Genomic DNA, 24,900 nt, shown 5'->3' on the forward strand with positions numbered 1-24,900 from the left:
ATGCACTTTTAGTATTTACTAGTGTTTATTAGTTGTAAATGCCCCTGTCGTGTGCTGTGTTCAGACGGAAGTTTTATTTGATGTTTGCTACATTTAGGAAGTGTACTTTCTTGGAGTAGATAAAATAAAAAGGGATTTCATATATCTGACTGCTTGTATTCATTGATGAAAACGTAGCCATGTGCAGTAATATTGAAAATTGAGGATGCAACACATCGTGATATCGAATCGAAACGTTGACGTGATAATCGAAATCGAATTGAATCGTGAGACCAGCGAAGATTCACACCCCTATGGTTTATATACTGACTCAAAACAAACACCACACCGCACCAATACAACACAACCCAACTGTTAAAAGCAGGTATTGGCAGCCTTAACAGAGAAAAAGGGAGAAAGAAAGAGATTGTGATGGATAAAAATAAAACAAAAGCAAAATAGAGGGAGAGCATACCTCATAAAAGCCAAAAATGTGATGAGGGAGACGCTGACTACCCAGCCAGCTGCTGCAAAGGCCTTGGGCATGGTCAGGGCACCAGTCCCAACAATTAGATTGAACATGTACACCAGGCCAACCTATAAAAACACAAAACAAACACGTCTATAGCGGATGCAACGTTTTCAGAGATCACAGATCAAATTAAAATGTATAACGAGCACTTAGGTTTTACAATGCACTGAAGTTTTATCACACAAAGTTCCCATTATGCATCGTCTGTCTTTCTTGTAAAGATTACGTCTGGAATTGTTCACCATCATGCATTTTTAATAAGCTGATGTATGTGATAACTCATTTGAGCAGCACTGCATTTCCTCCCACTTGAGTGCACAAATCACATAAAACGTCTGCTGAAAAATTAGTCATGAGCTTGACATACAGTATCTACTGTCAATTCCATTAGAAAGCGATGAGTATCTCCCTTATGACTGCCTGAATTTTTTTTTTCAAATTAACAAATGTGAGCAAAACAAACTAGGTAATGGACATACTGTACTCTCAAATTGACACACAACGTACCTTACTTTAAACGTATTGATTTATTTGGGCTTATTTCAAGGGGTTTCTTTTCAAAGAGTTTGCAAATGAAAACCAAAACACATTTTAGTATTTTGGGAGCAACAAGAATACTTTTTGCATTACAAACAGATTTGCAGGCTCTTATTTAGCTTATGTCTTGAACTGTCTAAAAAAGTAAATAAAAGTAGGTCCTAAAGCCCCATATAGATATAGTTTAGAGGAAAAGTTAATGTGTTAAAGACTAAAGATATCTTTATTGCTGTTCAATTTAACACAATTAATTTGCACACACGTCTAGCCATTTTCCCATATCGTCAGACGGGAAAATTAGTTCAAGGAAACCACAAGGCTAAATGCCAAAAACCCACGAGTCTGGATCATGCACTGCTTTCTGCTGATTCAAGTCATTAGAGCATGTTTCTCCTGGTTCCTGAGCTTTCATTTCCTCTTTAAATGAGTAACACAAAGTGTGTGGTTTAAATCACATGACTCCAAATGACATAAAGGCACCTAGCAAACTCATGACAACTGTAACTTACATTATTGAAAAACGGAGAACTACATTTTAGCAATGTCTATCATTGCTTTAATTACAGGTTAACATATATTGTACTTTTTCATGAATGCGGGTCAGAAGCCTTTCATTACAGAGCAGCAGAAATAACATCACATCACATGCATGACATGATAGTTTTCAGTACTATGGTATTGTCACAAGACTTTTTCTAAGGACACAAACAGCTGAGTGTGCGGAACAGTTAAACTGACCAGTGTGATTAGGTAAAGTAGTTCAAAAATGTGAATCAATACCAACTCCATGTGCTACAACTCAGTCAGAAGGAATACTTACAAATGGTGAGTAAGGCTCCCCTGATTCTGTAATGCCCCCAGCCATCTCGAAGCAACAAACACAACCCTCAAACCTGAAATTTCACCACCCTGAGGAAAGAAAATACTGTTTTAATATTTAATACACTACAATTTTGCCAAAGGGACATAAGAAGGCTAGTGTAACATGACTAGCAACAACCGTTGTTTATGTTTTATTTATAACGTTACTCACTCAGGCTGACAGGCAGGTTTTATCAGTATAGATTTTTCAGTGTTCATGTTATGCAATGTTATGTTACCACAGCAAATATGTCATAATCAGACAACTTTGCAAAAACATTATTTTGCTAACAGAAAGGCTCACCTGTCACCGTGTGAAGCAACTCTACTGGTAAAGAGAAGTGATATCGTTAGGAAAGCACGAGACTGTTTTCTTGTAACGTCCTCGCTATCAGCAACGGAGCTCGTGCGCAGATACAATGTATTAACAAAGTAGAGCGCATCGTGCACACCTCCCCATTATTTTATTAGCGGTTAATAAGACAGCCTGCAGAAGTTCTTCTGTTTGAGAAATCATATCCATTAAAGAGTAAACAGAACGTCAGCAGGAAACGGTTCCCGTTCCCGAGAGAACGTGTGGCGTAGAGATAGGAAGTGCTCGCTGATTGGCTGAATTGTGGTGACGTTTAGGTGACGTTTGCGGTAATGAAGCAAGAGATTTTAATTATATTGTGAGTTATTCACTCATTTAGAAAGCAATGCAGAACGTGGTTTAAAAAAAATGAAAAAAAAGTAGCTATTTATATATATATATTTTAATGCTTGATTCGAATGTCAACACCAGTGTCTGATTTGTATTTAATACATGATGCTGATCACTGAGGTGAGTTTTTGTGACAGACAATATGTATAACTGGTTCTCAAGTAATTTTTGAATGTATAACAATCCAACATTTAGGTAATTTGCAGATTATAGTAGGTGGGGTCAGTGGTTTCAGTTGTCCCACACTAAAGACAAATTATTTGGCATTCAGTCCAGTATAGAGAAATGTTTTCAGTGTAAATCAGTTGACAACTTAAAAAAAAGTGAGGAAACCAGTTGCCTTAAAATTATTAAGTAAATAAACCATGTGTAATTGAAAAAATTAAGTTGTGTGGAACTGTCATTTTTATAGTGTTGGCATTCAATAAAAGTGAACCAAAAAGATTCACTTTATGTGCGTGTATGCATGTGTTCATGTAGTTTTGCCACCGCTAGTGAGTCTAGAGGCCATTTTGTCAGAATCTGGACAGCTAAAGTTAAAAATCAGAGACCACAATTTGTTTTCATTTGACAGAAAATTTTATTTCTCCATTCAAAGAATTTAAAGAAAGGTGATCACTGAAAAACAAGTCAACATAAAAGAAGAGTGGGAAAGGGGGAGGAAAAGCAATGCTTCAGCAGACTTTCTGAAAATCATAAGCTAAATGCATTTGTCCTTTTAAATCTGACTAAATTCTTTAAACAAAAAGAAATCAAAAAGTAAAAAAAAAAACTTTTAAAGTCTAAAAAAATCTTTGTGCATGTGCACAAAATAAAATATATTAAACAAAACTATATTAACACAAACTTAAAATCAATGTTAAATGAAAAAGTAAAAAAAAAAAAAAAGTAAAAGTAAAAAAATGAAAATAAAAAGATACCACGGCCTTGGAGGAACACAGGTTCTGCTTGGCAGCATTTTGTTATTACAGTAACTGGAGCAAATGCACTAATCATTTAGAAACTGAGGCTTTTTCTCCCAATTCTAAATCCTTAACAGCATGATTGTAAAATAGGACCACACCATTTTCAATAATATCCACTTTGCATTTACACTTTCTTTATTTTTTTTATTTTTATTTAAGGTTAAACTTCAGTTTTCTTTAATCAAATGTTAAAGTAGGTCACATCCCATTTTAAAGAAAGTTTTTTTTTTTTTTTAATCTTTGAAATACAGTCTAAATGTTGGAATATAGGCTTTTACAAAATAAAAAAAATAAAAAAAATAAAACAACCCTAGAGGGTGGAGCAGCTTACAAAAAAAAAAAGTATACATTTTAAAAATGAGATTGTCAGAGCTAGTGTTTAGTGATGAGAGAAGAAACCTTAAGATGCAACTGACTTTTCATAGAGACGAACATGCATATTGCTTTAAAGGCATTTAAAACTAGGACAACAGCTTAAGCATGATCAAACAACTAAAAAGAAGGGACAAAAAAAAGATTTGGGAACCCTTTCCTAAACCCCATCAACAGAGCAATGCACTTCCAATTACATGATACTTAAAATCAAAAGAACATTTTTTTCTATTTTCTCTTTTACTCCTGATAACCTATACTGCACGTTTTCACACAATTCATCAGTCCGTCTAAAAGAACAATTGCATATCGTGTAGGAGAATCTTACCACGTTACATGCTATAACACAGGCTAGTTCTCTTCGCTAAAAGTATACCCCAGTGTTAAATCGAAGCTCATTAAAGAAACCGCTTTATCACTCATGTTAGATTGTCCCTACACAAGCCAAGCATTCTTACTCATAACTTCAATAGCTCCCCATCTTACGAGGGGGAACCTGACAGTCCGACTCCTTAGAGAAAGTGCTTATCAATAACGCCTGTAACTAAAGTTCCTTAAGAATTATAGTTATTTAACTCCCTATCATTTATTTTAAAAGCAGCGGAGGCAAAACACTCAATCTCTACAGTGAATTCTTGGTGCAAGGCTTCTTAGATCAATCTTTACTTGTGATGTTTGCAACACGAAAGGAATAATGCTTAAACGGATCGCATCGATCAAACCGGAAAAAGATCACTTGTTAGTTACTTTGTAAAGAAACCTCATTGCCCTTCTTTGCCATGCGTTTTAGATGAACCAAGAAAAAGAAAACAAAACCAAGTATCCGCTTAATGAAACATCACGTGAACATCGTAAAAATCAGCAACTCCATTATGGTTCTTACAGGCTAAAGCAGAATTATCGATGCATTAATAGCAGTTTTGTTCATGGAATGAAAATACAGCTCAATGTAATGTGCCGCCGCGGAAAGAAATCAAGCAGGCAGAAAATACGGAAATATGTACTTATGTCATAATGATTGCATGCTTTTGTCATTAGCAAACACGTGTTAAACAATTACCAGCAAAACTAATAACTTTTAAAGTGAAAGTGCACCCAAAAATGAACATTTGCATAAAACACAAAAGTGGATAATGACTAAAGCATAAAAAAAAAAAAAGGTATAAGAATACACAAGAAAAGTTAGTAAGGTTTAAGTACATCTTGTGTTAAATAATCGAGGAACATTTTCAGTCAATAACTACTTAATTTCAGCCTGTCGCTCACGCGTTGCATGGCTTCAGAAACATTGCCTGTTTCTCAAACACTTGCGTAACTACTCTTAAATGCTAACATCTGTCCTATTTGGAGATATAATCCACTTTTTTGTTTTAAGCAAAGGATTGTGCCAACCAACGTCGCACAGATTTTGAGTAACAAAAGGATGAAAACGTTTCATTTTTGGGTGATCTATCTCAAAGAAAACCTCATTTTGTTCAGGCAGTTTGCCTTAAGCATGTATGCCGCTCGTTGCATTTTTCGTGTGTGTATGTGTGCTTTTGGCATCTAGCTGAGAAGCCATGCTTTGCTAAGGCTTGGACTACTGAATGGCGTCGTTTTGTCCAATAAGCAGCTGGTGAATCTTGCCTGAACGATCCCTCCCTCCCGATCAAGATCCCTGAGCTTCAGGTTTCATTCCCGTTATGAGCGAGTAAGAAGCCAAAGTGTGACAATAAAATGGTTGATTTCACATTAACTCTATCAAATCCTCTTTCACTACTTGAAGCAGGATCACAACAGATCGCAAACCGTCACACGTCTTTGGCTCCGACAGCAGGTAGTTCCCACAAACAGACAGTAACCCTCCCGCAGATTTGACCTGCAAGTAAAGAAAAAAAAAGGTGGTTCGATGTTTCTCCAGCATGATTTCGAAATGTTACTTTATCACTGAGGGTTATTCTCACCTAATAGTAGAATCTCATGTCAGCAGGGGCGGCATCTACACACCATAACAGGCTGAAAGTCTCTCCTTCAGCTGTGGTGGAAACTGTTCTGAGAACTGCTGCCAGTTATCCTCGCCAACCTGATCCTTGAAGCCGTGCAAAATCTAGAGAGGGTATGGACAAATGCTGTTGAAACGTAGTGCTTCTATCTCGGGCCAACTGTGTAAAGCCAACAAATCAAAGTTTTAGTTACTGGAGAAGCGCATTCGTACCTTGTAGAACATGTCCCTCAAATCGTCTTTTGGAGTTACCCAGGAGGCCACAGCATCACAGAAAAAGATGAAGTCCTGTGTCAAAGCAAAAAAAAAAAAACCTTTATGAAAGCTAAACTGTAATATTTAGTGTCCAAACTTTTTTTTTTTAAGTCCTTCCTTGATTAATCGCATTTTTCTGTGATTAATCACGATTAAAAACACTTACGTTTTTATACATTTTTTAATATAATAATTTCACAGTTACTCTCCAAATTAATTTAGAAACAACATGAAGACAGTATATTTTAAATACTTGTTTAATGGCATCTTTACGACTTATGACTGGTTTTGTGATCCAGGGTCACATGTGTCACATATATTACTATAGCAATAATTAAGACGTACGTAATATTGCTGCAGAAATAATCAAGGTTTTGGGGTGATTTATGATCTACTGAAGTCATGAATGCATTGATTTATGATATTGCTATACAGCAAGTACGTTTTATTAAATTATAAACTCAATCATTACATTTTTAATTATCCCCATTTGGACAATGGATTTGGTTTCCCTCTCACCTGTACGACTCCTCCCGGATTTACCCCAATCATTATGCAAATGCCTCTGAAGGCGGAGTCTTTCTCTTCATTGTCCCGAATGTTCCTAAGTGACGTGCACCTAGGTAATAAAAAAAAGGGATGTTAATGGAGAGGTTCGTTAGACTCAATAGTTTAAGACACATGAAAACAGAACTAGTTCACACATAAGATGCACTCAATGGTTCAATCAACGTCTTACCATGGGCGAATGAACTGTGGCAACATGGGGGCAACTTCCTGTGGACACACATATCCCAGTCGACCAATCGTAATGGCTGTTTCAAAAGCACAAAAAAAGGGACGTGAGCGCGTCTCAAAGTTTCAAGCTAAAAATCAGCACCAGTCAAAGCCACACAAATCAGAAGAACCATTTCTACAGATAATTCAGGATTCGAATGTCTGTTTTTAGAGTTCATCATACATTCAGTGTGATTTTAATGCAGTGATTGTGTGAATTGTTCATGCTGGATCTAATCACCTGTGTTCTCCAGTAGAGTTTTGGGTGTATTAGGTCGGTTGATGATCTCCACGAGGTTATTGAGAACCAAGGCCACAAAAGGCTGCATCTCCGTACCTGGAAAAACACCAGACAAATGAAATGCAAGATTAATGATAAAAGCAGATTCCCTAAATGTGGCCCACTGCCTAAAAAAATATGCTCTGACAGATGGATTCATTGCTTAATTAACTGCTAGATGGAGAGTCACAATCTGGAGAGTCACAATCTGGAGAGTAACAAACCCATTTCAAAAGCATTTTCCTTGCAAATTAATAAAAATTTGAAGTAAATAAGCAAACAAATCCGCACAGTGAGTGAGCAATACTATCTAAAAAACAAAACTTTGTATGGCTGCCCAAAACACAGGACAGATATCGGATTTGCAGAATCACAATGCATTACATGTCATTCAGAGAAAATAACTGCACCGCAACGAATATTGTGTATATGGGTGGGAGTTGTGTGCGCACAAACACTCACCCATCTGAATAGCAATCTCTCCGATGGCCCACGTGGCATTGTTGCACACAGATATGAACTCGGGGTTGAGATTGACACCCAGGACAGGCATGAACTCAGCTGGAGAGGGTAAACGGACAACAATGACAAACTGACCAGCACAACACACACACACAAGCAACAGCTAGCATGAGAAACCGGCTCTCCAATTGTCAGGTTTACTCAGTATGTCAAAGAACACAACTCACCGACGCATGGCTTCACGTGAAGGAAACACGCCTTCGTCAAGTCCCCTAGGAGAGCGAACGAACTCTGTCGCACTTCTGGCATGGTGTCCTTTAATTATATGACAAATAAACCAGTTAGGCATCGTTCACACAGCACACAATTAGCATTTCTATCACGTTATTTATATATACACCATTGTACTAGAGCGCTGCCTTTGTACGTTTGACTGAATTGTTTGCTTGTATTTATTTCCTATTGTATAAATAGGAAATAAATACAAGCAAACAATTCAGTCAAACTTACTTCTTACACTTTATACTTTAAAACTGAGATCTAACAAAATAAGACGGGTTTTTTTATATGTCGCATTTCATTTTATTATACATATAGTGAAGATAATCAGATTATGTGTGCACATAATTTTTAAAAAGAAAAATGAAAAGAGAAAGGGTTGTGTTTTGTCACATTTTATTTTATTATACATACAGCGAAGATAATCAGAGTATGTGTACATATTGCCTAAACCACAATAATGTTTCTTTTTTTTATGACAACGAAAAGAGGCAGGGTTGCGTTTTATATTTTGTATTGTTATAAATATGCAGAGATAATGGTGTTTTATATCATATTTTGTTTTATTGTATGCAGTGAGGATAACCGTAGACAAGGCAAAGTGAGTGACGTTATCAAGTACGCTGCTGTTTCCTTTTGCAGAATTACCAGACTGAGTCGAACTTGCCAAGTCCAAACTTGTACCAAACTTTGCACACTTGGTTTTGAGAAATGCCTAAGGATTTGATCATGCTGTAACGTGTAACAATCACAAGGCAGTTGGCGCCCTCTGCAGGATCTTGTTACAATACATAAATACATTGATTGTTTATATTATGTTTATTACATTATGTATTTTAACAGTGTGGTTTAATAAAACCACATGATTACTGATAATATTTATATGTAATATTTGCAAGTGTGTATTATATACAGTGTTTGCATCATTGGTTTTTGTCAATATTTTGAATTAGATTTTAATTCTATATTCTTTATTTTAAGTTTTGTTGTGTTTGTCATTTTCTATCTTTATAATTTAAAAAACAATTTTTAATTATGTTTCATTTATTCAGTTTCATGTATTTTAGCACTTGAGGATAAACTAAACCAGACTGCAAGACCACTAAACCGATTTGAGTAGGGCTCATCCCAACTGATTTAACCGTACCTGCATGCACTGGAAGAGCAGGGTCATGATGTTGCTGCGGGTGACCAGCTGTTCTACATGAGCCCCGAGTCCCTCGGCCAGACCGCTGAGCAGATCAAGGGCCACAATCATGAAGTCTTTATCAGGGGACTCATACTGGTCAGGCTGCTGGTTATACATCTACAACAAGAACAGGACAAACAGATGTAGGGAATAAACTAAAGACAACATGCTATGGTGTTCATTCTCAAACAAGCGTGCATGTCGACTGACCATGGCTTGAGCGAGGTTCTTCTGGACCAGGGTGACACAGCGCTGGTAAACTGGTTCACAGTAAGGCAGGAAACCACTCTGCAGTGCTGTGGCCACTGAAGACAGACACTACAAGGAAAAAGGGACAAACTCTTAAGACATTTCGGTCTTTGAAGTATGAATATCTCAATCCAAAAGGGCAGAAGTACTTTACCTCCAACAAGGGGAACAGATCTTTGTCTTCATCTTTTAACTCATTCCATTTCTGAATCAGAGGGGGCATGAGCTTTTGGATGTATTCCTGCTCAACAACAACAACAAAAAAAAGTCACAATTAAAGACGAAAACGTTCAAGAATCATGTTCATGCTCAAAATGAACACGATCTTACCGGCTGGTTAAGATGGTGTCCGACAGAGTCAGCAAGGGTTCCGATGGCATCATAGAGGATCAACAAGTTCTTATGCTGGTACTTGCCGAAAGCAAACACCAGTGTGTCCAGAATGAAGCTCAAGTAGGGAACCAGCTCTGTACAGGCCTCCTCTTCCAGGGTCGCAAATGCGCTGATGGAAAGAAAAAGGATCTGCATTAGCTCAACGTGCCGACATCTTCAGAAACACATTTCCTATCTGAAAGGTGACTGGTTAAAGATATTTCAGCAAGGAAATGTCTGGTTTGATGCGTTTAAGAGGATTTTAGGCACTTTCTAGCTTGAGGTTGGGAGGCTGACTGGCCAACCAGATAAACCAGCAGAACTCAATCTTTGCCAGGACGAGGTGATGAGCTATACCATTGTAAACCAGAAACTCACCTTAGGGGCCATTCACACAGAATGCGTTTTTGGTCACTAAAACGCATCATACTTGAGGTCAGGATTACGATACTTGTTATGAAACTAGGGCTGGGCGCTAAAACGATAATTATCGCGATATCATTTTCCCGATAAAACGATATCAAGAGTTTGATAAATGTTCGATAATGTTTATGCGCCAAAAGCGGAATGAAACTCATTTGAACCGCGCGCCACACGGACCATTTATCCGCTCGGCTCAAAGTCCAAACGGCAGCGCAGCGCGAGCTCACTAGAGAAGATGCGTTTACTCTGATCGCTCTCGTCGCGAGATCCAGTGAGAAGCGCTTGAATTCAGCGAAGAACACATGTCTCAGTGATTTAAACCAGTTTAAAGGCAGATGAAACAGCGCTGACAAACAGGAGAAACGCTGTGCGCAGAAGGCTTTTCCGTCTACAAATTCCCATCATTTACCATGGATTTACTGTAACGTTAGCCTAGTAATATTAACTGCACCATGAAATGTGGGATATACATATTGAATTGTATTATATTATTAATGTAGACAATGTATCAAAGGACTAATGGAATATAATTACAGTATTTAATGTATTTAGGCTACTGTTTTTCATACAAATACCATAGAAACCATAAAGTTACATTTTGCCATGATAGTGAGGTGCTACAGGCTATGCCTGGTTTTATCTGTGGTTATCATGATCTAAATGCATAATACTGGATGACCAATGGTTAAGTTTAATAAAACTCAGGCAGTCAGAATATTACATTTTACCAAATTAAAATTAGCACATGCAGAAACTAAGAAATGAATTGTCCAATAAAGATATGTATTTTGTTAAGGAAAAATGACAAATGTTTGAATGTTCTAGATTTGTGAAATGTTCACCTGTTTGGCAAGTGTTTGTCATGATATGTTCTGACAAATAAAGAGTAGTTTAAAACCACAATTAACGCTCTTGTTTCTACAACTTTCACTTAGGAGCAAAAATCTGCCTTTAAACTTGAAAGAAATAAAGATTTGACTTTTATCGTGATAATTATCGATATCGACTGATATAAAAAAAAATTATCGGGATTTTTTTTTTGGCCATATCGCCCAGCCCTATATGAAACTAAAATTTGAATTCCTCTTGCGCATTGTTTTCTGTGCTGCACACACACACATCCAAAGCGCTCTTACAGAAAATATGATTAAACGTGATACGTGAAAAGAGGATACGTGCGCTGGAACTCATGGTGATTTAAATCAAGTTTGTGCTTTTACTTTATCACATTTACTTTAGTATTACTTTAGTAGCATGATTATTCAAAGCGTTTTAGATGGTTTATAGTGCATTAATAGCGAGTCTGTAAGAAATCCAACTAATGCCTGCTTGGATAAAAGCATGCGTTTCAGTGACACTACTATATATGTTGAATATAATGTATAATGCTGCAATGGGGGAATAATAATATTATAATAATTAGGGCTGTGAAACGATTAATCGCATCCAAAACAAAAGTTTGTGTTCACATAATAAATGTGTGTGTACTGTGCATAATTATTTTGTATATATAAATACACACATGCATGTATATATTTATGTGAACACAAACTTTTATTTTGGATGCGATTAATCGTTTCACAGCACTATAATAACTAATAGTTTTAAAAAAAACTTATTTTGGCTTAAAATATCAAGATCATATCGTGATTTGTATCAAATTGTAACACGAGTTTATTGCTACACCCCTAGCAGACATGGTTGGACAGTCATTTATGAGTTGGTCTGGATGGAGTAACTGAATGTTCTTCAACAACGGGTCAAACACACCTGCAGGCGGCCTCTTGAACCCTCTTGTTGCTGTCAAGGATGCGTTTGAGCAGCTCGGTCATGAGGGGTTTGAGGTAGGAGTCGGGCGGCTGGCTGACCACCCAGTGTGCATAGCGACTCAGAGTCCAGCAGGCGATGGAGCGGACCAGTGCTTTCTTATCACAGAGACACTGGATCAGGTGAGGAATTAACTCAGGCAGGTACAGCACCATATCCTGCATACAGCCTGGGGACGAGAGAGAGAACAGGGTCAGAACAGTCATACTTCCATTCAAATATTTTTGCAGAGCATACACTACAGTTCAAAAGTTTGAGGTCAGAAATATATCTTTTGAAAGACATTAATACTTTAGCAAAGTTGCATTTAATTGATAAGTGACAGTAAAGACACTTCTAATGTTAATTAAAAGATTAAAAAGATTTCTATTTAAAAGGAAATGCTGTTCTTTTGAACATTCAATTCTCATATTAGAATGATTTCTGAAGGTTTATGTGACTGAAGACTGGAGTAATGATGCTGAAAATTACTTTTCAGGAATAAATTACATTTTTAAATATATATTTTTAAAAAATCTAATAAAACTGAATGATTTATTTTATTTTTATATTCATATTTAAAAACTCTCCCTGACCCCAATTTTTTGAACAGATAGATAGATAGATAGATAGATAGATAGATAGATAGATAGATAGATAGATAGATAGATAGATAGATAGATAGATAGATAGTCCATTGTACACAGATTATTTAAAATGCATTTTATATAGGGGTAGAAATTACCATATTATTATATAATAATGTTGTAATTATCTTTAGTGTACAAGTAGACAAAACTGTGCAATATTGTGATCTTGTATGTATTGTGAACTTGTTTTGCTGTCAATTTGGATATTAAATAGAAGTGGTATGCATGTTCATCCGTTTTACATTTAGCCTTTTTACAGATTTGCTATGAATGATAGATTTGCCAATCTTAGCCAAAGTGACCAGATTAAATTGCCACACAAAAAAAAAAGCAAAAATTACCAAATTGAACTTGAATTAAATATGCGACACTATCACATGACCTCACTATATTGCGCATTTAAATTTTTTTTATTTAAACTTTAAAAATAGTAGGCAGTACACAGCACATATAGCATTTAGTATGCTGTATTACAGAATTCAAGTCAGAACAAAGTCAAGGTTTAGTAGAAAGAGGGTTACATTTTACACATCCTCATCCAGTGGACTATACCTTCAGCAATGGCTCCAAGCACCAGGATACCAGACTCCTTACTGACCCAGTCCGGGTGGAACAGCAGCTCCTTCAGCACAGGGAGCAGGTGGGGCAGCAACTCATCCCGAAACACATTTGCCAGGACATCAAGGGCGGCTGCCGAACACTTACCTACAGAGCAAATGAACAGGGTTAGACCTCTTGGATTTCTCCAAGCACCAATCTAACTGCAAGCTTTGTGGATCAGACAGTATGAGTAATGAAACATCACTGACATTCATGACATTTATGAGTGTAATCATCTCCACAGAAAACACCAAGTATGTGATATTTGCTTAAATTGGCAATATTTCCCCAGCATCAGGTTGGTTTCTCATTTAAAACACTTACGTAGATTCCAGTCGGAGAGACTGTCGTCATCGTCGTCGTCATCATCATCACTGTCCTCTCCTTCCTCCGCTTCATCACCTTCGTGGCGAAGGGTGACCGTACGAGACTTGTGAAAGCGAGGCTTTATGTCCTGCTCGTTGTCCGGCACGGCCTCGTCTTCCTCCACGTCACCCTAAACAGGAAGTAGAAAGTCACCATGTGATGAAACACAGCTGGTCAATTCTGGACAGCAATGATTGAGTGACAAAGGCCTTGGGTCAGACAGTATGAATACTTGAAAATCATGGAGAAAATCAGGAATAATGATATAATCATACCCGAGGCCAGACTGATGTAGAACTTCTTAAGATTATGAAGCAAAGTAACTAACCTTTAACAAAATGATGTCAATCTCAGAGTACTTCATTCCGTTCACCAGAACAGGAACTAGTCTACGGGAGATTAAAGACAGGAAGTCAAAATTAGTAATCAAGATACTTGAGGTATAAGATGGATGTGAAACGGTCAAGAGCATCTCTGACGATAAAGGAAACATGAGATAATCTCTATCGCAACAGACAGGAAGTTCAAATGCTAGAACCTGTATAGAAATAGAACAATAGAAATGTGCTAACTGGTTGAGATTCTGCTATGTTGTTTATGCTGCAGCTATTTTAAATGATCTAATTATCTTAAATTAATAATAATAATAATAATAATAATAATAAATCATTAAAACCGATAATAATGATGAAAAATTATTATTATTATTATTATTATTATTATTATTACAATAAAACAATACAAATGGTTCCAACTTGTTCAGATTCTGTTATACTGTTTGATCTGCAGCTATTTTAATTGTCTAAAATGTTTTTAAAAAATTAAGAAAAAACAAAAGGAATACAATATAATAAAGTCCAATAAAATAATATATATAATTTTAAGTCATTTTGGTATACATTTTTCTCTTAAATTCCTAGGAGTTATTTACCACTGCATTTTATATATATAAAAAAAAAAAAAAAAAAAAAAAAAAATTCCTGTTCCACCTGGAAATAAGTCACTACAGAAGTTAAACTGGCTGCTAATGCCTGGCTAAGTTTTATGTTGACCAAGCATCATTTGGACTTGGTGTGAATCAAATGGTCAAGGTTTGGCTGGTTATGATCCAGTTAGCCCCTGCTGGTAGATGTGCTAACTACACCAACTGGCTGCAATTCCTTTTCTTGATTGACACAGATTCAAACGCAGCCATAGCCTGGCTAACGTCAGACCTCTTTCTCTTTGAGACGTGGTCTGGGAACCACATGTTAATTTTCTCGCATTTGAGGCGTGGTTTACCCAGAGCCGTTTATTGGGCGCTACAAATGTCTATCAAATGTGCCTGTACGTAGCTCATAGCCAATCGTTTCAATTATACCAGATGACGTATGTAGAGCGACAGATATTCAACGAAGAAGACGACGATGAGTCAGAGATTTATGTGTACACCAGAGTCCTGCACGGGTCCGATTTTGTAAATCCGCACCCGCCCGTACCCGCAGTGCTTAAAACCGCACCCGACCCGTTTTCTGACAGCAGCACTAATTAAAATCTGCACCCGACCCGCTTAAAATAGAACCGACACCCGACCCGCACCCGAAATAAAATCAGTTTAGACTATCACATTATAGACACACTTACAAAAATGTTTATTGCCAGGTCATACAGAAGTTATTACACAACAATTAACACAAGGACAACTTCAGCCGAAGCTGTCAAAAGGCCGGTACATGAAGAACATGGCTAACGTTACCACAAAACTGAGTAGCCTTATAACATTTTACCAATCGAACAGACGCGGCTACAACACTATATGCCACGCAATTTCGTCTAGCCTACATCTGACAATTCTGGGTTCAAACACGCCCTGCACACCACACATACTTAACAGTGTTAAATATGAAAAATACCGTTCGATAGAACTGCTTTGTTACCAGAGTTTCTGCGTGCTTCCTCGGGGATGAAGTTCCACATTTGCGGCTATCCAACACGAAAATGCCTTTCACAATATTTTCTTCAGATAACTCCAAATTTCTCCCACACACTGGACTTTTGATGACGTATTGTCGACAACTTTACAATCTCCACTAGCTATTCTTTTCTTCAACTCCTCAGCATCCATCTCTCGACGACTGCAAGCAGATCGCGCGCGCGGTTATGATGAATTTTTAAAAGTGAAAGTAGCCTAGGTAACTTTATAGATCCTGGGAGGGCGTGGCGCGTCGGCACAAATAAACTGATGTGGATTTTAAATTATTTTATCAACTTGAAATACAGGCATATTTTTGTAGATGTGTTCCTAAAAATATGCATATATTTTTACATCTGTCATGTTGGATCCATAGATATAAACAAACTGCTTCGGTGTGTCGCATAGATGTCGTCATCGTCTTGCTGCTCCCTCCCCGTTCTGTGATTGGTTCCCTAGCTGAGGCGAAAATCTGGTCCATGGAATCCATGCTGACTAGCAGCGTGAATAAAATCGCGCTGCGCTCAAGGCAGCATGGGGAAACCCAGGCTAACGCAGCCATGCATTTCAACAGATTAAAATTTAAAGAATTTGTAAATGTACCAAGCTTTAGTCACAATGTATAGCTTTATTCCTTCAATTAAACAAAAGTTTTACCCGGGTAATCCAACCTTTGGGCTCACAAAAAGCATAAAACTGATTTTTTTCCTTGTCTTCTGCATTTCACGTCACGTTGTGCGGTTGACATCTGAAGCAAATGCACTTATTGCATGACTCTTCCAAGGAAAGAGAAAGGTCACTTACTGTGCAAGGTGTCCAGAGAGGGCATCCTTACAGATGGGCTGCTCAGCCAGCGTAAGCCAGAACTCACAGGCCTCCAGAGACACGTTCTCATCCGGGTCCTGTGTGCGCTGCAGCATGTACTGCGGGAACAGTCGACAACATCAGCATCTCTGATGGGCCAACATGTACACCACTTCTGGGTCATCAAGTTCTTCTTACCTCAACGATGCTGCGCATGTGGGGGATGAGTCGGTCAACTCGCACCTCCAGTAGCATGACCAGAGCCCTGCACACGTTCTTCCGCACCTCTGAGTCCTCGTCTGCGGCCAGCGCAAACAGACTCTGGAGAAACAGCCAAGGAGGAAAACAGATTAAAACAGCGATTACAGTATAGCGTATTCAGGCGGTAATTGTTTCACATGGGAACGAAAGGTCATTTTGACATTTACAGGTGCTAGTCAGTGACTTTATTGCAGACAGAATCCAAAATGTCTGTGTTTTAATCCCACAACCTGTGTTTTGTTGTTTTTTCTTCTTATTAAATAAAACATGAGTCTATTAACTGTATAAGCAATAACAGACTGACAATAGCTTACTGATGTCATGAGCAGCATTATTCTCATGTTCGTAGGATCACAGAAATTGCTTCTGCACCTTGAATAAATGAATGCATGCAAATCTGAATGAACTATGAGAAATAATTACTGTCCAAATAGGGTGTATAATGTTAAAGGGGGTGGTATAATGGTCTTTTCACAAGATGTGAAATAAGTCTTTGATGTCCCCAGAGTGTTAATGTGATGTTTGAGCTCAAAATACCTCACAGATATTTTTATATAGCATGTTCAAATTTTCACTTTTTGAGGGTGAGCAAAAACACTGTTTTTTGAGCGTGTCCCTTTAAAAGCAAATGAGCTGCTGCTCCCGGCACAGAGGGCGGAGCTTCAATTACCTCCATATGACATGCAGTAAAAAAATGCAAAAACTTTTAGCCTTTTATGTTCAAACCGGAGTCAGACAATGATGGAGACTCAAGAAGAAGTGACATGTAGACAACATTTCTGAATGGTTAGTTGATGAATGCATGTAGCTTATGTGTAGTTATCTTCTAGTCATTGATTAGCATATAGGGCTGTGCCGGTAAACTTGACAACCGCACCATCTTCGCAGTGAACGCGCGCCTATAGAGAGAAATGCACACTTCATAGAAGTTCATACGGAATACATAAGCATACGCTAGTCGGTTTATTTTCGTTTTGAATTGTTTTGTTTAAAAGTAGACAATTCAAGCTTTCTATATTCAAGCTTTCTCGTGTCTCACCCATTTCCGAAGGGGATTATAAACGTTTCTTCCTTTGTTCGCTTTTAATTAGGCCTATTATTTTCGTATTCTTTACTGGGGTAAAGTAGAAAAAACGCTGTAGGACAGATAGCCTACGTTTTTACTTGTACGTCAAATTCTTTTTAACCAGGTTTGTGCTTGTTATTAGACATATGGTAATTGGTAAGGCTCGTCAAGTTGATTTGTAAAGCGCGTTTCACACGCACGGGTGATTTTAGTTTGGCTTTCTCTGGCAGCGCGCAAACATAGCCTAAATGCCTTGCCCTTGTGGAAGATAAAATTAGCTCTTCATACCTTTTACAACAAGTAGAAAACATGAAGATATCAGAAAAGAGATCGATGGTCTCTTTCCTGCTCGTGTCCCACATCCCTCTCAAAGCGAAGAGCTGTATCACGCGTCTTTGTGTGGAAATATTAAGCGAAAGTTTTTTTTAAATAGATTCAACTTTATTATATTATGTAAGTTACCAGTATTTACTGATATTTATTTCAATGCTTTACAGGCTTTAGTGTGTTGTTTCTTTGTTTTTTAATTTATTTCAAAACAACCCCGCCGGTAGTTGGTTGGTGGTTTTACCATTACCACCAACTGCCACCGTCACAGCCCTATTAGCATATTCTGTCATGATAATCTATAAATAATTTATCATACATTTATGTAAATGTTAGGGTTAGTAATGTCACTAACCCGGGAGGAATGTCGTGTAGTCCCTATCAGCCGTTTGTTGTAGTCTTAAAAACTTTGCAGATGTTGTTCATGCTCAAACAGCAACATTACACACTAACTAAAGTTAAAAAAGTTAAATTATAAATCAACCACCCCTTTAATAAAATGATTATTAAATCCAGCATGCTTACCTCAATAAAGGTGTCAATGTTGTCCATTAGGGCTTGCGCTCTTCCGATGATAAACTGATTCACACATGCAATAGCATGAGATCTGCAGAACCACATGAACGACCATTAGACTCCAAGAAATATGCCAAAGTTTTATTCAAGAACAGAATTCGGGACATGAAAAGTATCCCCATCGTTCCCTTGACTGACCTGATCTTGGGGCTGCAGTGTTTGAAGAACTGCAGGAACTTGGGAATCATGATGTTGAGGGGTCGGTTCAGAGCGTCACTGTCCAGGAGCTCAGACGAGTCCTCGCAGATCTTCTGCAGAGCTCCAAACGAGCCCTGTGTGTGTGAATGAGAACAAACTAAGATACAACTCACACCTGTGGGGAACATTTCTGGATCTGATCCAGGAAGAATCACGACCACTTTGGCCGTGTCTTGCATCATTTCCAAACACATTTGCATAAGAGAATGTGCAAGACAAAATAGAAGAGGAAAAGCAGGATAAATGAGCAAGAGGATCATATCGTTCCAAAACCATAAGATGCTTTCGTTCATCTTCAAAACACAAATTAAGATATTTTCAATGAAATTTAAGAGAACCTCTCAGAACCTGTAGAAAAGACATCAACTGATTATCCACTGGTTTCACAGACATGGCTTAAGCTAGTCCACACTAAAATGGATATTTGACTGAAAGCAACTTGCACTGATCCAAGGCACGTTTATAAAAGCTAATTATATGCCCTAATTGAACGAAGGCCTAATCCTGGCTTAATCTAAGCCCTGTCTGTGAAACCAGGCCTGAAAGTATTAGCGTTTCTGTATCCTGAGTTAGTTTGAGGCTGGATACTCGTACTCATTTTCTACAGCCTATGGAAGCGTGGAGAACTTTGTCTTCAGTAAACTCTGTCAAATGATTGAACTTCAACTTTGACTCCGGGCCTTCATTGCGCATACTGGCCTATTTGTGTGGGTAACTAATTCCCCTACGATCCAAAAATGAACGAAGAGCGGTTTAATCCAAGTCTTCCAAAGAGACACGATTGCTTTATATGATCCAGCTTATATGGCTATGTTCATGGCGAGAGTCAGGTATAGTTATTCAAAAATAAAACTAAAGATGTTTAAGATTATTTTTTTTCTAAAAACCTTGAGACTAAGTCTGGATTTACTTGGTTAAGAACCTTTTCAAAAGTATCAACAGAATAAACTAATTCTCAAAGGTGGAGACGTATTACAGTCCAGCAAAATGTTAAATGTTCAGTGGATTCTTTGTTCACATTTAAACATTGATCAGTAAACATACACAGAGCACTCAAATATGGTAAGCGGAAGCTCAACCGTACTTGCTAGAGGCGCGGGAACAAAACGTGATGGCGTGACTAAACCTCACTGGTTCTCAAGCAAGCATACCTGAGCTTCCATTTCCCAAATCTGAATACACCATGTACATTTGCTAATCAATGATTATATGAGAATAAAAGCCTAAATAAAATCTGTTCGTTATATAAAAGCGATCATGTCTCTTCAGAAGACCGTTCAATTCAAACGGATTTCTTTTACAATCTCTTTATGAAGCTTCAGAGTTGTGGGTGAATATTCTTTCAACGGACGGACAGAAATCTCTCAGATCTCATTCAGACATCTTTTGAGTTCCGAAGATGAACCTTAAAGGAGAACTCCGGTCAATTTTAACATTGAGCTCATTTTTTTGTACATTTGGAGTGCTGTCAGTACAGAGAACAACGACAAAAATCGGTGTTGCCTACATCATGTTGCCTACTGCAGTCAGATTCACCCACGTTCACTCAGAAGGAATCACTCACATGACCTGTGCACTTGTAATGACACATCAAGGATGTTAAGAGCCTAAAAGCAGGTTTAAAACTTGCCCCATTGAAGTCAACAGGGTGCAAATTTTAAAAAGAGGATAACACGGTGTAGGCAACACCGATTTTTGTCGTTGTTCTCTGTACTGACAGCACTCCAAATGTACAAAAAAATGAGCTTAATGTTAAAATTGACCGGAGTTCTCCTTTAAAGGTTTGGAACATCATGAGGGAGTGTAAATGACAGAATCGTAATTTTTTTGGTGAACTATCCCTTTAAGGCAGCTATGAAGAGCGCAGAGGCAAGGCACAGACCTCGCAGATGTTGTAGTCCTCTGAGTTGAGCATGTTGCACAGCTGGGGCAGCAACTCCGGCCATGTCTGCAACTCCCCTTTGGTGGAAATCGTTGTAATGAGGATACCTGAAGACAGAAAGAACAAGAATCGTCACATTTCCTGATACTGAGAGCATACTAGCAACAGAACGATATGATAACTGCTAGCTGTAGGGATGCGCAAATACAGTCCGATACCAGTAATTAAGTTCATGTTGTTAACCGAAAAATTGACAAAAACAAACATACTAATTTGTGAAATCTAAAATTTAAGCATCACAATTTTATAATGTGCAGTACGAAAAAGTCATATTCGTTCTGATATTTGCTAAAGATAATGTTGTTTTAAAAAAAATAAAGTGCAATTTCCAGTCAACAACATTTGAGTTCATGTAGATGCTTGACTTACTCTAGAGCGCGTGGAGAGACTCACCGATAGTGGCGCGGATGAGAGGGGAAGGGTCTCCGATGTTGTTTAAACATTCCTGCTTGATGAAGTGTGCGACTCCAGGAGGGAAGTTCTGATAGTGCACCTTCACGTTGTTCTTCAGTATCAGACCGCTGAGGGATCGAGTGGGCTCATCTGTGGAGTGTGAAGGAAGGCAACAGACATTTATATTATTATAGTCGCATATAAACCTCATGGAACAACATGCACGTGTAATATGAGAACATGCGATACGGTGAGCTTTACGCACAAATAAACCCAGACACCAACCTTCAGTTTTCAGCCTCGTCAGGACGAAGATGAGATAGTTGTTGAAATCAGGAAACTGATTCAGCTGCTCTAGTTTCTGAGAGAAAAGTTTAAGAATATTACCGTTACTGTTATAATAGCTGCAGTTCAACATGCACATTGACACCATTTTAGAAAAGTATATTTCATCTATATTATGACAATATATTTAACAATTAGCAGAAAGGTCCCATTAGTTAACGCTAGTTAATGCATTAACTAACAAGAATTAACAACGAGCAATACATCTGACACAGTATTTATTCATCTCTGCTAACATTAGGTAATAAAATACAATTGTCAGTTCATGTCACCTCAGGTCCCCTAAAAATTACCAGATACAACTTTTGATTTTAATAATGTATTAGTAAATGTTGAATTTACCATTACATTAAAACATGCTTTTAGAAGTAGGTTTGATTGTTATTTAGCATGTTAACTAATGTAGTTAACTAACTAATGATAACAAATGGAACCTTATTGTAAAGTGTTACCAAGATTTTTCTATTTAACTTCACTGTACTGAAATAAAAGACCCACAGCCGATAGTTATGACAATATTTTTGGCCCATTTAAAATCAGCTATCCAAACATTATTGTACACTGAAAAAAAGTTTGCTAACGGTTTAGTGCTTTTGAAATCTGGCACACTAAGTTTACAGTTCACAAATGAATAAATAAGGGTGTAACGTTACATAATGATATCAATATGTTCATACTAATACCCTTGTCAGACTTATGAATAATTTAAAGTGCCCCTAATATGCTTTTTCGGATATTACCTTTCATGTAGTGTGTAATATAGCGGTTTGTGAATGTGAAATGTCAGCAACGTTTCAAATCCAGGAAAGAGCATTTCATCATTGTATTTGAGAAAAACTCAAAGGTCTTTCACTACAAGCCGTCAAAATAAAAGTTTGGTTTAACTTGAATAAATAATGACAGAACTATATTACTATTGTAAAATTCAATTTCAACATTACTTAAGGAATTTCATTTTTTGTCCATGTTTTAATTTAGTAAACCTCTGTTGTTGTGCAGCACTTAGAATAAAAGCATTATAAAAGCATATGCATTCACTTGATTACCACTGTTTTTGAAAATATATTTGTATTAAATCTTTTTTTTTTTTATCTGAAGAAAATACATGTTATCTTAAATTTTTCATAATAAATTATCAATGACACAAATAAGTTGTTAATCTAATCCAAAATCAATTACTACATTTAACTGATTAGACATGTTTTTGATTACTGAAATTTGAATAAACAAAACATACAAATGGTTTCAAGTTTGTTATAATCAAGTATAGAGAGACTGAATCCTTTATTGAACCGTTTCAGATATTGTGAAAAAAAAGAGGTGATGCAGCAAGTAACTTGGATGCATGTAAACCTATTGTAGGAGACCTTCAAAACCGTATAATAGAGGCACTTTAATAAAAATACTACAAATTCTTAGCATCAGTATGGTCATCATCACGACCCATATATCGTGGATCCCTTGAGTTGTGTGAATGGCAGCAAACAGAGAGTTGTGTTGATGAGGATACCTGCTGCACAGCTCTCTGTGTGGCTGTGTTTGGAGATTGGGAGTCTCTCAGGAGCTGCAGGACCTGCTGGAGGCCTTGTTCATCCGGCTGCCACTCCATCCTGCAGACGAACCACGAAAGACAATTACAAATCCTTCACGCTTTCACAAAATACTTCCTCCTGTGAAACCATTGCAACACCAAAACAACTTTTTTGCGGTTTGTTAACTTCCGCAGACCAATTTATCCACAACTACTACCAGCGCATTACATATAATGTTGTTGAGGACAAGGGAAGGCATAGAGAAACATACAATATCAGTATACATGATTAAAGCTAAAGGCCTTTTACACATCCTGCAAGTGTTTCAAACCAGCAAAACTGGGTTTAGCTTCATCTCTGCATTAGTGATTGTTTTAAGACAGGTTAGACCAAAAATTTGAACTGCAAGAAATTAGAATGTTGCATGTTAAAGTTAATTAGCAATAAAAGATCACAGATCCAGATACACAAGTATATTAAATAAAATACTGTAAAAGACAATCATATCCAATGTAATAAAATATCCAGGTATGGTTTGATTTCATTTCAATTTCAGATTTTAGAAAAGTATTTTTGTTTTTCAGTCCACATTCACTTCTTTGTGTGTGTGTGTGTGTGTGTGTGTGTGTGTGTGTGTGTGTATGTATATATATTACACACACAACATATTTAACAATCAATTAAAAAAAAAATACTTTACATAAAACCCCTGGCTTTTATTTTGAAATACATTTTCAAAATGAATGCATTTTATGATTAGCCCAAAATAAGGGTTTAAATATATTCGACATGTATAATCTATTCCACATGTAATCTATTAACATTTTTAGGACGAATCTTTTCTCTACTTTGTGATCTCAGAACTAATGTATGCGTGTAGTTTATAATAGAGAAAATTATAAATGCACGTAGCACATAAAATAATACTTGAATACTGGAAAAAATATCTGGCTAAAACTGTTAACAAACATCTGACTTGAGACATTTTGAAGAAAAAAGCGTGAAGAATCAGGAAATGCACATGGTCGTCCCTGCATACCGAGGCCTTGTCTTTCTTTCACCCCATGCAAGAGTAGCTCAAACCCTCAGGCACGACCCACATTAATACGCGATAGAAAAACCCTTATAAGACGACCAATACAAAAACAAAAACATCACGCGAGACTTCAAATATTAAAGCAACAGGTAAAGACTATATAATCCCAGTTAAGTAGCATTATACACATGATACATAAGTGAATATCTCTAGTACACGATCTAGCGAGCATACTCGATCTAATCCACGTTACCATCTATTACTATGTTAATCTCCATATACATTACAGTACATAGACACTATAAACATCAGACTCGAGCGTGTTCACTTACACATGCCGCGTGCGGAGGCCTATTGATCAGCTCGTGCAGCGTGGAGCTCGCGCTCGTCTCGCGCAATGGCACTTTCAAACACTTCCGCAGGACGAGCGCTACAACGAGGAAATGACGAGTGTTCGGTCAACGCAACCCTGTAGCCAGTTTCAAATAAACGGAATCTGCGAGTTTTTAGTAAACAAAAATATTTGAAATGGTTGCATGTATTTGTTTCAGTTTGGATACGTGCTACTCTGATTATGATTATGACTTAGCAACTAAATTGTATTATCTGCAGACTTATGATTTTATATAACCCCTTAATCATTTCTAAGTATTTTTATTTTTATTTTGTGTCGTGTTTAATTTGTATGTCTACGCACTTAAAATAAATAAAAATATTAAACTTTTTTGTTTATTAAACTTTTCCGAAATACACATTCAATATGCAACAAGTGCGCTCATATAATTGAACCATTTGAATTAATTCACAAACTCACAAAGGCAAGAAATAAAA

General features: G+C 37.2%; 2 protein-coding genes across 3 annotated transcripts in view; both read right to left on the minus strand.

Annotated features, from left to right (window-relative positions):
• tmem104 (transmembrane protein 104) overlaps positions 1 to 2,480 on the minus strand; it is a 59,748-nt gene extending 57,268 nt beyond the window's left edge. The window contains exons 1-3 of the mRNA XM_084421015.1: positions 2,214 to 2,480; positions 1,869 to 1,957; positions 455 to 576 (exon numbers count right to left, since the gene is read on the minus strand). Coding sequence (XP_084277141.1) covers positions 455 to 576; positions 1,869 to 1,913 — 167 coding nt within the window. The 5' untranslated portion in view covers positions 1,914 to 1,957; positions 2,214 to 2,480. The remainder of the gene's footprint in view (positions 1 to 454; positions 577 to 1,868; positions 1,958 to 2,213) is intronic.
• A 688-nt stretch (positions 2,481 to 3,168) lies between these two features.
• Positions 3,169 to 24,529, minus strand: tnpo2a (transportin 2a). 2 transcript variants are annotated; one of them, XM_084417984.1, is made up of 25 exons: positions 24,402 to 24,529; positions 23,012 to 23,111; positions 21,442 to 21,517; positions 21,157 to 21,306; positions 20,704 to 20,810; positions 18,762 to 18,895; positions 18,573 to 18,654; positions 16,592 to 16,714; positions 16,394 to 16,512; positions 13,967 to 14,027; positions 13,597 to 13,768; positions 13,225 to 13,377; positions 11,987 to 12,212; positions 9,752 to 9,923; positions 9,576 to 9,662; positions 9,383 to 9,490; positions 9,131 to 9,289; positions 7,932 to 8,019; positions 7,705 to 7,803; positions 7,204 to 7,299; positions 6,925 to 7,000; positions 6,705 to 6,804; positions 6,144 to 6,218; positions 5,893 to 6,035; positions 3,169 to 5,807 (listed from the first exon to the last, which is right to left on the minus strand). In XM_084417984.1, the coding sequence occupies exons 2-24, from the start codon at positions 23,108 to 23,110 to the stop codon at positions 5,928 to 5,930; spliced, it is 2,670 nt and encodes an 889-aa protein (XP_084274110.1). In that variant the 5' UTR covers position 23,111; positions 24,402 to 24,529; the 3' UTR covers positions 3,169 to 5,807; positions 5,893 to 5,927. The 2 variants fall into 2 exon arrangements, with proteins under 2 accessions (XP_084274110.1, XP_084274111.1); XM_084417985.1 differs by lacking the exons at positions 3,169 to 5,807; positions 5,893 to 6,035; positions 6,144 to 6,218; ... (1 more) ...; positions 6,925 to 7,000; positions 7,204 to 7,299 and having other exon boundaries at positions 7,705 to 7,834; positions 24,402 to 24,505.
• Positions 24,530 to 24,900: the final 371 nt, after the last annotated feature.

Source organism: Rutilus rutilus (genome assembly GCF_951802725.1).
Source record: "Rutilus rutilus genome assembly, chromosome: 1".
Taxonomy (NCBI): Eukaryota; Metazoa; Chordata; class Actinopteri; order Cypriniformes; family Leuciscidae; genus Rutilus; species Rutilus rutilus.